General features: G+C 41.7%; 2 protein-coding genes across 2 annotated transcripts; both read right to left on the bottom strand.

Annotated features, from left to right (window-relative positions):
- Positions 1-387: 387 nt before the first annotated feature.
- LOC118377902 (uncharacterized) lies at positions 388-3,405 on the bottom strand. Its single transcript, XM_035764838.2, has 4 exons — positions 3,005-3,405; positions 2,539-2,805; positions 2,219-2,325; positions 388-1,738 (listed from the first exon to the last, which is right to left on the bottom strand). The coding sequence occupies exons 1-4, from the start codon at positions 3,295-3,297 to the stop codon at positions 1,497-1,499; spliced, it is 909 nt and encodes a 302-aa protein (XP_035620731.1). The 5' UTR covers positions 3,298-3,405; the 3' UTR covers positions 388-1,496.
- Positions 3,406-11,108: 7,703 nt separating this feature from the next.
- Positions 11,109-15,674, bottom strand: msrb1a (methionine sulfoxide reductase B1a). Its single transcript, XM_052511509.1, has 4 exons — positions 15,459-15,674; positions 14,298-14,440; positions 11,904-12,018; positions 11,109-11,720 (listed from the first exon to the last, which is right to left on the bottom strand). Exons 1-4 carry the CDS (start codon positions 15,511-15,513, stop codon positions 11,701-11,703), a joined length of 333 nt encoding a protein of 110 aa, XP_052367469.1. The 5' UTR covers positions 15,514-15,674; the 3' UTR covers positions 11,109-11,700.
- Positions 15,675-16,199: the final 525 nt, after the last annotated feature.

Here is a 16,199-nt window from a genome sequence, read left to right as displayed (position 1 = left end):
TTTCTCTTGATTTTTTTCGATGTACTTCACTCTAAAAAAACATTTAAATCTCAATATATACAGGAACTCATTTTTCAGCAGCTGCTCAATTTAGAACTCCGGAATTCACCCACTGGGTCATACAGCTGCAAAGACAAGGCATGATTACACAAGCATTTATTTATTACCTTCTAATATGTGGGATCATGTCCTTACACATCTAGACAGCCAATACATTGCTGTTGCTAGGCAGAAACGTAATTGGTTCCTCTCACTGCTGTAGTTATAGCACTGCCTGATACTAAAACCTTCATGCATGGAAGTATATGTGTGAAATAGGACGGCAGTATGTTAGAGTTGCATCAATTCGAATCTGATATCAGGATAAATATGACAATGAGTCACCGATTGTATACTATGTATTTTTTATTAGCTAAGCAATAAATGGTAAATGCAATTTTCGTATATACGGGCTCTCTGTCCCACCTCGCAGGGCAAAACAGAGAACTGACTTGTTCCTGACAAAGATATTATAATATACCCTGATGACAGTAGTAGTTCCGGCTTCGGAGCCGTCCTGTCAGAGTAGAGACTGGGCGTGGTTTAAACTCACCCAGCCTATCGTTGATTGTTGTCTTACGAGCTGTTACCAGCCCCCGGGCGCTCCAGTTGATAGATGTAACTTGCTGTGTCGAGTATCTATGCGCTCATTCCCTAGATACCGTTATCACATATCTGGTTTCTGTTATTGTTAAGTTTGAGTTCTAACAAAAACAGTCTGTGGTTTGCTACACTACGTTCTGTATGTGTCCGTTTTTATTCTGTATTTTTCCATCATGAGAAAGGCCCATGGCCCTGAAACTGTTAACAATGTTTCAAGTCAGCTATGTTACATAACACATACATCCACACAAGCCAACAGCAGATAATATTCAATCACATATATGGTAACAGGCTATAGTGCATAACACAGAATCCTCATAAGTAGGAGAGTCGTTGTGGTGGGTCTCTCTGGCCTGCCTCCCAGAGGTTTCTTATCACTTCATTTGTTGACTTGACCTCGAGATGCATTCCTCGCCCCTCCCTAGTTCCTCAGCTGGCCTGCCTTATCAGAGACTAACTATTGCCCTTCGACTCCCTCCTTAGAAACATGGAGCAGAATATGAACTTTCTACACTGTAACTTTCCATAAGTCCCTATCTACCCTTCCTTGACCCCAGCATATGCATTCCTTATACATGCAAATTAATCAACAAGTTCTAGAATGGCAACGTGAATTAGTATATTTCAAACTAGAATCCAACTATACTGAATTCCATCATTTGCATATCATAGAAACGTTTTTAACTTGGGAACTCCCGTTACACGGACCCAAACATCTATGCACGTGCGCTATCGTACATAAATGTATTTAAAATGTATTTTGTGACGTTCGCTCGCGGCGTGTCCGGTCTGGTCAGCATGTTAGATTACACAATCTGTATTTACTCTGTGTTGTCTGAGTTTGTTTGCCATTTCTACCACCGGAAAACACAAAAATGACGTTTAATGTAATCAAGGATCTCCTTATACTCTTGGGTATCCCGGTCCAGGTGCATCTCTCTTTCCACCCATGAAATGAGCTTTTTTGCTTGATTCTCGTTGATTATCCCCTTCCTGTGGTATGCTTCGACCAGCTCAATGTAGCCATATCTGTAGTAGTGCCTTGTTCCTTCATCAGACATGTCAATGTTACCATCGGTATATGACGCGGCCAATCCTAGAATAAGTATATAGTTTCAAAAAAAGGGAAAATTTGAACTTTAAAGTGGCATTTTACTCAAAAAGCAATTATGCATTTTTATTTTTATGTTTAAAAAATATGTTTTTCATTAGTCCATTTTTGATGAAATCCCAAATTGTCCCACACATTCAAGGCATTTAGCTTCAAGTCGCCAGGAAAGCAAGAGCAAGTGTTGATAACAGTATTCTAGGAACTAAACAAGTTTACTTTTGGTCTAGCTCTGATGCTCCATTATTCAAAATTATGATATTCTGAGACCATATCAATGGTGGACTGGTGAGAAATAGACTGTATGCATATCTTAGTTTTTTTGTTGTAAAATACTCCTAAAATAACATACAGGCAAACTCAGCGACTAAGACAAACTTAGTGAAAATGTTACTTTTGTAAGCGACACTAAAGATCTACAGTGTCTACTGTAAGATGAGGGAACAGGGAAATAATCCATGTCTTTACCTGCGTCTTCTCTGAGCTGCCGGGAAGATATAGGATGACCCATGATAAAAGCCTTCCTCAGCATAAGTGCAGCATCTCCGTCTACGATTGTCTCTGCCAGCAGACGACTAGAACACAGAAAACATGACAACGGAAAAGGTGATGACCACACCTATGTTTTGATGGCTGAGAATAACTACGGTGCCATGTACGACGTCACACATCATCATCATGGTGGCCCTTTTGCTATTCTGCCTTAACTGGACAATGTATTTTCCTTCACATCTGCTAAACCATACAGGATAACACAGAAAAGGTGTTGCCTACTCTAAAGCATTCACCTGGATACTTGAGATTCCCTGCTGTTTCCAGTAGTCAGCGCATCTCTGTGATCCTGGTAAAGGACCCTCATGGTTAACAGGTTCTGTCCAGTTGGGTCATAATCAAGGCTCATGATCATCTCATGAAGCCTTGGATTCACATGTCGGAGACGATCCAGTCGTTCATGGTTTCGGGCTATCCTCAGAGAAGCCAATGGTGGAATATGGTCTGCCTCTGCCATGCGAAAGTTACCCGGACCAAACTGAGATGGTCTACCTTTTTTAACACTTATGAGGATAGAACAGGAAGTATCAGTGGGCTAACATCATTCTTGTGTCAATTCAAAAGGAATTATACAATGTAATAGGAATTATATCATGAAAATAATGGCCTAGGTTAGGCCTATCCATGCTCTTATGAATAAAAAGGCACATTGTACTCAGTAAAGAAGACTTGATAGAAATATGTAAAAAATGATAGACCTACTTTTTATAAGTGTCAACCTCTCCAAGGCCGTAAGCAATTATGATGGTAGTTTCATCGCAGCTCTGCTGTCCTTCTGTCTTCTTGCTGGCAGCATTTCCAGTGGGTTCATTTCCAGAAGCTTTATTTGACTTTACCTTCACGGAACGTGTTATTATGGGACTTCCTGGATGATATGAAGGTTTCTTATGAATCGCCTTAATCAATATAAAGCCCCCTACTGCGACTGTTCCCAATGCTACTGGAAATGCAAGGGGCCCCAAAAACGGTATCAAACCCAAAGCTGGAAGACCCATTTCAACTCTTGGTAGCCTACAATGTCTTGTAGCCCAACTCTGGTTTCTCAGCAAATGTCCTGTCTGAGCTGAGCTCTTATACTCTTGACGCAGTTAGAAATGTTTGCCAGACGGCACAGAACAGTGGTGGTGCTGTAGAGCAGCACATGACCAATGAGTCATGAAGTTTATAAATAGGCTTCTTTGTTTGTGTTGGAAAAGGCAGGCCATGGGGAGGAATGCTCAAACTTGGAATTGCCGGAGAAGAGCTCATATCCACATTCTGAACTTATGTAATATATAATAATAATAATATATGCCATTTAGCAGCCTATTATGTACTTTAAGGGAGAACTTGTAGGATAGCAAGGGTTTGAACAGGGGTTTATTAAGTGGGTGGGGCGATGTTCTGAGTGTTCCATATAGAAATGCAATGTATAGAGCAGCTCACATGATGCCCTACTGTTTATGACTGAGAACCATGCCTGTTCCACACTTTCTATCTAAATGTTCTAGAATGGCGCACCCTCCCAAACAGCCCAAGGTGTATAGTTATGAAGTGGTTGATTTATAAATGCTACAGTAGAATAAAGTGCTTCAAGCAAACACTGTTGTTGAAGAATCACTAACATAATGACAACATCCTTCCCTGACAACATCCTTTCCTTCCCTAACATCCTTCCTTGACCAAACGTTTGGACCTGTGTTATTTACATACAAGTCAGACACGCAGCTGATCTACATGTATATCTATCTACTAGGTCTATATACAGTATTTATATTTAATGAACGTGTTTTTAAAAGGTTGGTACAAACCTTTACATTTCCTTGGTTAATAACCTCTTAAAGTTTTAAAGCCTTTGGAAGGAAGGGGGGTCTCTGGATCCACTACTGGTACACTGCTGTGCATTATCAACCAAACACCTAAAACATCATCTGTGGTACAGAAGGTGCAATTTTGAAATTTGGTTGTGCATCAGCAGTCACCTACAATTAGCCAATGTCAGCTACATGAGTCTAGGGCCAGCTGTCTAAACTTGTAGTCAGCATGGTAAAGGTTTGTAAGGTTTGAAATGTAAAGGTTTATTCCAACCTTTTAAAAACACGTTCATAAAATATCAATTCCTACCTTTTTAAAGGTATAGATTAGGGCCTAATTTATTTATTTAAATTGGCTGATTTCCTTATATGAACGGTAAGTAAGTACAAACTTTGAAATTGTTGCAAGTTGAGTTTCTATTTATTTTCAGTATACATAAAGAGACTATTGGGGGTCGGGGTAACAGAATGTTTTTGAACGAGGCAAGGTCACAGGATTCACAACCATTGGATGACTCCATGGAGGGGTTGTCGTGATTGGCCCAAGTCCTGGTGACCTAATGACTCCTCCAGTCCCCCAGCAGGACTCTGCTGGTCATAAAACAAAGAATCAGAAGGAGAAAAATCATCAGCAGCAGAAGAAGAGCCAGCCTCGAGCAGCTGGAATACAGCATGACCCATTAAAAGTACAGATATTCTGCTGCAGGAGGGTGGAAGTTCACCTTATATGGAAGCAACCTGTTGAACTCAAGCCCTGGGTCAGAGCTGATAGAGCTGTAGAACAGCAGGTGGGAGGAGACATCACCGTGGGTCGTCGTCATGTGTGAAGGGGAAAAGGTGTCATCTAACTTTGTTTAATGAACAGCATGACGTGAAGGAAATGATGTGTTGTATACCTCTATTTGAGGAAGGCAGGGGCTTAATTGCCAGAAGAGTGCAGAATGTGGGGCATTGACACCTTGAAGTGCTGTAATGAGGAAAGCTATAGGGTAAGATAGAACTATTAAAAGTCATTGTAAAGGTTTTGTGAAATAGAGTTAAAGAAGCAAACAACCTCTTCTGAAAGAACCAAATTGTATTGAAAACAAATATATATATATCACTTGTGAAGCCAAACATGAAGTCTTACTGGTTTTCCCTAACTAGTTACTCTATTGGTTGAATAAAGTGTTCAGGAGAAAAGGGAACACTGATAACAACCTTAGCTTAAGGGGCTCTACCATAGGTAGCCCGTTACCAGACCATTATTGTGGGCTCAAGCAGGAAACCAAAAGGGGCTTGGTGTTTCAGGCAAACATAAAGGACACTGGGAGTCTAGCCTGTTGAGCATTAGTCCTTAGGCCAGACAAGGTGCTGAACCCCTGCCTTTGACCAGAGAAAACTGTTGGAAGCCTGATACGCAGGACTTATCGAGTGTGACCCACCCGTGAGCGTATTCTCCGGTCAGGTAAACAGGGAGGACCAGCCATTAGCAAGAGAGTCTGAGATTATAACATGCCAGCAGCTCCTTGTCAACAGAAGGGGGAGGAATTAGACAGAACACAGAGCTGGGGAACATCGCAGAAAAGTCCAATATACTGATTGACACATCTCTACCACCTGTATCACAGAAAACATCACAGAAAAGTCCAATATACTGATTGACACATCTCTACCACCTGTATCACAGAAAACATCACAGAAAAGTCCAATATACTGATTGACACATCTCTACCACCTGTATCACAGAAAACATCACAGAAAAGTCCAATATACTGATTGACACATCTCTACCACCTGTATCACAGAAAACATCACAGAAAAGTCCAATATACCGATTGACACATCTCTACCACCTGTATCACAGAAAACATCACAGAAAAGTCCAATATACCGATTGACACATCTCTACCACCTGTATCACAGAAAACATCACAGAAAAGTCCAATATACCGATTGACACATCTCTACCACCTGTATCACAGAAAACATCACAGAAAAGTCCAATATACCGATTGACACATCTCTACCACCTGTATCACAGAAAACATCACAGAAAAGTCCAATATACCGATTGACACATCTCTACCACCTGTATCACAGAAAACATCACAGAAAAGTCCAATATACTGATTGACACATCTCTACCACCTGTATCACAGAAAACATCACAGAAAAGTCCAATATACCGATTGACACATCTCTACCACCTGTATCACAGAAAACATCACAGAAAAGTCCAATATACCGATTGACACATCTCTACCACCTGTATCACAGAAAACATCACAGAAAAGTCCAATATACCGATTGACACATCTCTACCACCTGTATCACAGAAAACATCACAGAAAAGTCCAATATACCGATTGACACATCTCTGCCACCTGTAACACAGAAAACATCACAGAAAAGTCCAATATACTGATTGACACATCTCTGCCACCTGTAACACAGAAAACATCACAGAAAAGTCCAATATACCGATTGACACATCTCTACCACCTGTATCACAAAAACATCACAGAAAAGCTGCCCCCCCCCCTCTTTGCCCTCAGAACAGCGTCAATTTAATCGGGGCATGCTCTCTGCAAGGTGTTGAAAGCATTCATGTTAACTCCAATGCTTCCCACAGTTGTGTCAAGTTGGCTGGATGTCCTATGGGTGGTGGACCATTCTTGATACATGCCGGAAACTGTTGAGCGTGAAAAACCCACCCCCTGGCACCTACTACCATATCCCGTTCAAAGCCACTTCAATATTTTGTCTTGGCCATTCACCTGATGGTTTATTATGGACCCTTAAAATAAAGTGTTACCCATCAGATCCTACTTGTAAATGAATAAACATTTATATTTGACAAAGAAGAAAATCACTGAATAAATGCCTTATAGATGACAATTGGCTTATATAATACCTTATAACAGCCTAACTACATATTTCAAATGATTCCCTGTCATGTGTTCCCCCCTGCCCACTTAGCTAAGGGATTACATATTAGGCTACCAATAACTGAATAGAAGAAAACAGAGAGAGAGAAGGAGATAGAGAGATTGTCAGTCCCTTGATGTTTGGGCTGTATAATACAGCCAATGGATACATTAAGGAACTGGCTGTTTCTCACTCTGTCTCTGTTTTCTCCTATTGAATTCAATATGAAACCTTCTGTGTTTGTCATAGAACGATGCCAGGACTAGTTTAAGTGGATGTAGATCGTTTTCCAGCATTGTGCTTCGTCTGAGTATCTGTCTGCCAAGAAGTGACGGGCCTTTCAGCGAATGAAATAGGTGGGACTTTCCAGTCTCCAGTGGAAGTGGCTATGTAATGTAATTCAACACCAAAGTCTCTCTTTACCAGAGGTCATAAACTAAGACCCACTCGCTGGCTGAAGAGACTGAGATTCAGAAGTGAATAAACATTGATAAAACAATTGAAATACACACAGTTCCCGAATTAACTTTAACAGAGGATTATTTGGCAATTATTATTCATTAATTTTGTGTTTCTTGTCATACGTGGTGACCTGTATTTAATAAAAAGCAGTAGCACTGTATTTAATGTCTAATAGATGGCTATTGGCTTATGTGTTATAAAAGCCAATCTAACTACTTTTTAGGCTATTAATCCCAGGACACTTCATGCACTGTCCTGCACACCTTCAGCAGCACAGAGACTCCAGACAATCCTACTGCTCTACCATTACTGTGACTCCCTACCCCTGCTGCTCACCTTACTGTATATATATATATATATCTCTACCTTAACATTGGAGAGGGGAGCTGGGTCAGAGTATATTCTATACTACTCTATATCAGAGAATACAAAAAGACCCTCCTTAACCCTCCATTAGTGTCTTTGTGTTGTTTTTCAAATGAGTTATATTCTACTCAGGATAACTCTTTCTGCTCACAGAGGTCAAACACACTGAATTCCCACCTTGAGGGATGAATTTGAGTGAGCTGCTGAATATTCAGGAGTAGCAGAGTCCCTCTCTTGCTCCGTCGTATCAGAACTCATGACCCAGTCCATTTCCACACAACAGACCTGAAACAAACCACATCCAGGAAGGATTCCCTCTGTTTTAACATTCTGTATCCTTGTTAAAAGGGGACACATAAAACATGTTAAATACCTTCTGTTGTAAAATGAGTTGGTGGAAAACTAAAACCTCCATTGACAACAATCACACGAAGTCACAAACAACCCCTACACACGTTAGGCCTCCTATAGGTCATACGGGTGAATCAGTCCGTCTCTGACTGCACACACAACACACCTTCACTGGTCCCCAATTCTCAGGGGATTTGGACACACTGTCCTGGTGGATGGTCTGAGAGAAGGCAGGCCATGTTGAGGAATGCTCAATCTTGGACATGCTGGAGAAGAGCTCATATCCCCATTCTGAACATAGTGAGCTCTACATGTATTGGGACAGTGAGCTCTACATGTATTGGGACAGTGAGCTCTACATGTATTGGGACAGTGAGCTCTACATGTATTGGGACAGTGAGCTCTACGTGTATTGGGACAGTGAGCTCTACATGTATTGGGACAGTGAGCTCTACATGTATTGGGACAGTGAGCTCTACATGTATTGGGACAGTGAGCTCTACATGTATTGGGACAGTGAGCTCTACATGTATTGGGACAGTGAGCTCTACATGTATTGGGACAGTGAGCTCTACATGTATTGGGACAGTGAGCTCTACATGTATTGGGACAGTGAGCTCTGTATTGGGACAGTGAGCTATTGGGACAGTGAGCTCTACATGTATTGGGACAGTGAGCTCTACATGTATTGGGACAGTGAGCTCTACATGTATTGGGACAGTGAGCTCTACATGTATTGGGACAGTGAGCTCTACATGTATTGGGACAGTGAGCTCTACATGTATTGGGACAGTGAGCTCTACATGTATTGGGACAGTGAGCTCTACATGTATTGGGACAGTGAGCTCTACATGTATTGGGACAGTGAGCTCTACGTGTATTGGGACAGTGAGCTCTACATGTATTGGGACAGTGAGCTCTACATGTATTGGGACAGTGAGCTCTACATGTATTGGGACAGTGAGCTCTACAGTGAGCTATGTGGGACAGTGAGCTCTACATGTATTGGGACAGTGAGCTCTACATGTATTGGGACAGTGAGCTCTACATGTATTGGGACAGTGAGCTCTACATGTATTGGGACAGTGAGCTCTACATGTATTGGGACAGTGAGCTCTACATGTATTGGGACAGTGAGCTCTACATGTATTGGGACAGTGAGCTCTACATGTATTGGGACAGTGAGCTCTACATGTATTGGGACAGTGAGCTCTACATGTATTGGGACAGTGAGCTCTACATGTATTGGGACAGTGAGCTCTACATGTATTGGGACAGTGAGCTCTGTACAGTGAGCTCTATGTATTGGGACAGTGAGCTCTACATGTATTGGGACAGTGAGCTCTACATGTATTGGGACAGTGAGCTCTGTATTGGGACAGTGAGCTCTACATGTATTGGGACAGTGAGCTCTACATGTGGGACAGTGAGCTCTACATGTATTGGGACAGTGAGCTCTACATGTATTGGGACAGTGAGCTCTACATGTATTGGGACAGTGAGCTCTACATGTATTGGGACAGTGAGCTCTACGTGTATTGGGACAGTGAGCTCTACATGTATTGGGACAGTGAGCTCTACATGTATTGGGACAGTGAGCTCTACATGTATTGGGACAGTGAGCTCTACATGTATTGGGACAGTGAGCTCTACATGTATTGGGACAGTGACACGTGTTGTTGTTTTGGCTCTGTACTCCAGCACTTTGGATTTGAAGTGATTCAATGGCTTTGAGGGTATTTCAATCCATATTGGGTGAACCGTTTAGAAATTATAGCAGTGTCTGTACATAGTCCCCCCATTTTAGGAGACCAGAAGTATTGGGACAAATTCACTTATATGTGTATTAAACTAGTCAGAAGTTTAGTAATTGGTCCCATATTCCTAGCATACAATTTATTATTTTACCTTTATTTAACCAGGTAGGCCAGTTGAGAACAAGTTCTCATTTACAACTGCGACCTGGCCAAGATAAAGCAAAGCAGTGAGACACAAACAACAACACAGAGTTACACATGGAATAAACAAATGTACAGTCAATAACACAATAGAAAAGTCTATATACAATGTGTGAAAATGAGGTAAGATTAGGGAGTTAAGGCAATAAATAGGCCGTAGTGGTGAAGTAATTATAATTTAGCAAATAAACACTGATAGATGTGCAGAAGATGAATGTGCAAGTAGAGATACTGAGGTGCAAAGTAGCAAAAAAATAAATAACAACAATATGGGGATGAGGTAGTTGGATGGGGTATTGACAGGTGGGCTATGTGCAGGTGCAACGATCTGTAAGCTGCTCTGACAGCTGATGCTTAAAGTTAATGAGGGAGATATGAGTCTCCCTCATTCAGGTTAGCAATTATTTCATCAAGCTTGTGACTCAACTAACTTGTTGGATGCATTGTGTTTGTTTTGGTTGTGTTTCAGATTATTTTGTGCCCAATAGAAATGAATGGTAAATGGTCATTTTTAAGTCACATTTATTGTAAATAAGAATATAATATATTTCTAAACAATTCTACATTAATGTGGATGCTACCATGATTACAGATAGTCCTTAATGAATTGCGAATAATGATGAGTGATAAAGTTAGAGGCACAAATATCAGGTTAGCATTTTTGAAGGGTTTTGTGAGTCTCGCCCACATTCATTGCCAGACCAACTGACAAGCCCGTCCTGATGCGTGGTCTCATGTCTGCCACAAGGTGGGAGTATAATGCATTTTTTTTAACTCACTGTGAAAGATGTGGAACAAGATTAGTTGTATAATGATTGAGTATATACTAACAATTTAGTATTTTCAGGTCTGCTAATCTCTTGAGGTGAGTACAGAAAAATACTGGCATGATTGATGTGTTTGTCATAAAGATGGCAGAAATACTATTTTCATAATTTAATTTCAAATATAAACCAACAAATAATGTAATCTTCTATAAAAGTACATCTTTATTTCTCAGTTTAATTTCTCTTTTTGTTTGCATATTATACATTGTGACCGTTAAGACCATTGAGATTTTATTTACATCACTGTCTATCTTTAAGAGGCTCATAACATCATTGATAGAACTGATTAACATACATTGGTAGATTGAGCCACTTTTGTTTGCTTTCACTACTATATATAAATGAGGACATCTTGAAGTTACATTCACCACTATGAAGGCTACATAGTGATCCCCCATTTGACTGACAATGTTAAGATAAAAAATAAGACAATGATTAAGTGACAGACTATCTTTGTGTAATGGTGTAACTCCTTGTACTTGTCTGTGTTATGATTGTGTATCATTGTTATATTATGATGGTGTATTATTGCATAATGTAGCTGACTATTTGGGAGGAGTTTCTCTGTCCTTGTCCAGCGAAGACATTGACCATCAGTGTCCTGGAGGTCCCAAAGTGGGCTTTATCCCAGGAAACTTCATCCACTGTCCTGCACACCTTCAGCAGCACAGAGACTCCAGACAATCCTACTGTTCTACCATCACTGTGACTCCATACCCCTGCTGCTCACCTTACTGTCCATCTACCTTATCTGTGGAGAGAGAAAGGACGACATTTTAATGAAAGTTTTTAAGTGTAACATTAACTATCCAGTGGTTAACGTGTGCTCAGTCAGATTGGTTAGGTATCAACCAGAGACATTGACATGTTTTGACTATAATCTAATCAAATTGGCTTGACATTCCGTGACAACATCATTTAAGTGAACCCGTACCTTTAGGGACGAACTTCAGTGAGCTGCTGAATATTCAGAAACGTGAGAGTCCTTTCTTTGGCCCGTCTCCCACAAACTCATGACCCAGTCCGTTCCCACACTTCCCACATCGGACCTGAAACACACAACTATCACATTCCATCTTTCCGTACAATAGTAAAGTCAATTCTATGTGTCAAATTTTTATCAAGAAAAAGGTGTTTTCCTTCATAAAAACTCTGTTCACAACGTTGACATTGGCAAACCGCTCCCCCAAACAACACCATACACATGGTCTGCGGTTGTGAGGCTGGTTGGGCGTACAACATATTATAAAATTACGTTGAGGTGGCTTATGGTAGAGAATTAACATTAAATTATCTGGCAACAGCTCTGGTGAACAGTCCTGCAGTCAGCATGCCAATTGCAAAAATAAGCTTTTTGTGCCTATGGAAAAAGTCGGGGATATTTTATTTCAGCTCATGAAACATGGGACCAACACTTTACAAAGTTGCGTTTCGATTTTTGTTCAATGCACAATCAACATATCAAACATGATTATTAGGACCCTCCCAAGTTCAAAATGAAACACTGCTTACAAATGCAGAAATTGAATGCAATACCCTACACACATCCTGTTAAAATGAACATGGGCTCATCAGTGTATTGACTACAAGCAGACAACTACTTAGCAATGAACAGTCAACAGAGGGACACCACTATGGAGTAGGGATAAGTTGTCACCCATATTTTCTGTCACGATCACTTTCGCAGTCAAAAAGCAAGCCAAAATGTACCGCTCAGATTATTTAAAAAATATGACTTAACTTTATACGTTTCTGTGCAGTAAACCTAATACATTATCACAGCATATTTGGCTATATGCTTGGCCTGCCAATATTGTTCTTCTCAGACCATATTATACTTCAAAACTCAAGCTTTGATAACAAAATAGATCAGTTGCGAGGCATAGTTGAGCATTAATTGAAATAATCAGATGTTTTATCTTACTGGACTAATTAATGGTACCTGCATCTGATGGTCAGTCTCAGCGGAGGAAAGGAGAGAGCAGCAGAGCATCCATCTGTCACGGTCCCTGCTCTCTACCTTCCTCCAGTGACACTGACCAGAGGGTACACAGTCTCAGCGGAGGAAAGGAGAGAGCAGCAGAGCATCCATCTGTCACGGTCCCTGCTCTCTACCTTCCTCCAGTGACACTGACCAGAGGGTACACAGTCTCAGCGGAGGAAAGGAGAGAGCAGCAGAGCATCCATCTGTCACGGTCCCTGCTCTCTACCTTCCTCCAGTGACACTGACCAGAGGGTACACAGTCTCAGCGGAGGAAAGGAGAGAGCAGCAGAGCATCCATCTGTCACGGTCCCTGCTCTCTACCTTCCTCCAGTGACACTGACCAGAGGGTACACAGTCTCAGCGGAGGAAAGGAGAGAGCAGCAGAGCATCCATCTGTCACGGTCCCTGCTCTCTACCTTCCTCCAGTGACACTGACCAGAGGGTACACAGTCTCAGCGGAGGAAAGGAGAGAGCAGCAGAGCATCCATCTGTCACGGTCCCTGCTCTCTACCTTCCTCCAGTGACACTGACCAGAGGGTACACAGTCTCAGCGGAGGAAAGGAGAGAGCAGCAGAGCATCCATCTGTCACGGTCCCTGCTCTCTACCTTCCTCCAGTGACACTGACCAGAGGGTACACAGTCTCAGCGGAGGAAAGGAGAGAGCAGCAGAGCATCCATCTGTCACGGTCCCTGCTCTCTACCTTCCTCCAGTGACACTGACCAGAGGGTACACAGTCTCAGCGGAGGAAAGGAGAGAGCAGCAGAGCATCCGTCTGTCACGGTCCCTGCTCTCTACCTTCCCCCAGTGACACTGACCAGAGGGTACACATCATTTCTGCCTCATGCACAAACTCACGCTGTTCTTATGACCAGAGAAAGTGAAATATTCATCGATATTAAAATAGACATGAGCTGCTAATAATAAAGACGCAGGCCTAGCGACACACTTGGCTACTAACTCATTGCAGCTGCAGCGCGAGTGGAATGAAGGAGAAGAGTATTTATGTTTTGTAAAAGTGTTGAATAAAAACTTCAACAATGAAGTCAATCATAAAAACAGCAGCTCTGCTGTATTCCCTGACAATTAAATAAAGGAGCCCAAGCCTTTATCGTTGGCTTTTCTACAGAAATGTTTGGTGATCGACTACGAATGCCTAGAAGATCGACCAGTCAATCGGTTGGTGACCACTGCCATAGACAATAATCTTGGGTTAGTTTTGAATTTCCCCCACTAATGGATAAGATTGGGGAAGGGGAAGCTTAGCCGATCTTAGATCTGTACCGAAGGTAAACTTCACAACTCTGGTCCAATGCAACTCCACACCCAAACTGAGAGGATCTCACCTTGAATGCCCCAGGTCTCTCCTCGTGCTTGGACACACTGTCCTGGAGGACGGTCTCAGTGAAGGCAGGCCAGGGGGAGGAATGCTCGTACTTAGATCTGCTGGAGAACAGCTGGTGTCCACACTGGGCACACACATACAACCCTGGGGAGATAGAAGATTACAGTGAGATTAGCCAAAAGTAGATCTAGGATGTATGTTCAACACATTCTCTTTGAGTGAAGTTACAGGATGATTTGACCAGTGAAAACGTCATTAATCCACCAGGAACAATCCTCAATGAGAGGATAAAAGTGCAGTTGACTCACATTATTTCCTTAACCAAACCGGTTTGTCATCTATTAACCCTGGAGAGGGACCCATGTTCAACACATTCTCTTTGAGTGATGTTACAGGAGGACATGTCAAAACCTACATTTAGGAGAAATGATGACATAAGTGGCCACATTAAAATCTAAATATACTTGTATTGGCGCTACATTGTATACTTATAAATAATACAATTAGTATTTTCAATTATACTTTATAGTTACTGCAACTACTAATGTTTGGTTTACATTTGTTTTCTTGGCCCAGTGGAGTAAGTTGCTACAGTTTAACTGGCTGGTGGTTCAATCTTCCATCACGGTTTGGTAAGAGCCAGAGGGTGATCGGAAGTAATGGAACGTTTTGGAACGTTCAGACAGAAACATGTTAGCCATGCAGAGCAAACATGGCTCTCTGACATGTAGAATAAGGACTCACGACGGCTCTATTCATGGTATTTCTATCTGCAACGTTCGAAAACGTTATGCAATTTAACGTGGCCCTTGTGTAATCAGTGAAACAAGAGCATGCTACTTTTAGTTAGCTACTGATTGAGCATAAGTTAGGTCATAGCATAAGTTAGGTCATAGTCCAACACAGTTGGGCTAACGTTACTGTAAAATATACCAGACGTTATAGTTATGTGCCACAACGTCCCAAATCAAATGTATTTATAAAATCCTTTTTACATTAATGTCACAAAGTGCTTATACAGAAACCCAGCCTAAAACCCCAAACAGCAAGCAAAGCAGATGTAGAAGTTACTTTTACTGACTAATCTCATGTTTACAAGTTAGTTTAGCTACTGTAACTGACTAACTTTAATGCTATCTTAGCTAGCTGAGGAGCCTCTTACCAGTTTTAAAGTGGTCTTTAAAGACCTCACCACCGAAGAAGGAACAAAATGACATTACTCCACTTGCAATTAACCTTAATGAGAGTATAAAAGTGCAGTTGACTCGCACTCTTTCCTTAATCAACCCGGTTTGTTATCTATCGGCTTTGAGAAAAGTTCAGACTTGTGCTTGCTTTGGGACAGCAGCAGTGGGCTGGTACTGCTGAATGACGTCGATTGTTCAATGCTCCAATTAAAGTGTACTTCCGGTTGCTTTTACAGGGAGGTTTCAAAATAAAAGCCTCGACTCTAACGGTTCGTGCTTTCATGGGACGTCCCTACTGTAAACCCTAACCTTGGGAGCAGTTAGGCTTTTTTTTACAACCAAATCTCTAATTTTGATGTAAATGGTATCTCTGAGAAATATATTCTGAGAAACCTAATGCAACCAGTGATTCATTGATTTGATATTTTTGCGGTCTCTATGCACACTTACAGGGCCCTACACACGCCCACTCACATAGGCCTACAATCATCATATACGCACGCTGCTGCTAATCTGTTTACCATAAATCCTGATGCCTAGTCGCGTTATCCCTATACGTGGGCTCCTGAGTGGCCCAGCAGTTTAATGCACTGCAGTGCGAGAGGTGTCACTGGTTCAATCCCGGGCTGTATCACAACCAGCTGTGATTGGGAGACCTACAGGGCGGCACACAATTGGCCCAGCGTCGTCTAGTTTGGCTGGGGTAGGCTGTCATT

This window comes from Oncorhynchus keta, unplaced genomic scaffold (assembly GCF_023373465.1).
Source record: "Oncorhynchus keta strain PuntledgeMale-10-30-2019 unplaced genomic scaffold, Oket_V2 Un_contig_6954_pilon_pilon, whole genome shotgun sequence".
In the NCBI taxonomy this organism is placed as follows: domain Eukaryota; kingdom Metazoa; phylum Chordata; class Actinopteri; order Salmoniformes; family Salmonidae; genus Oncorhynchus; species Oncorhynchus keta.
The sequence above is the reverse complement of the archived record's forward strand: the minus strand, read 5'-3'. Positions and strand labels throughout refer to the sequence as shown.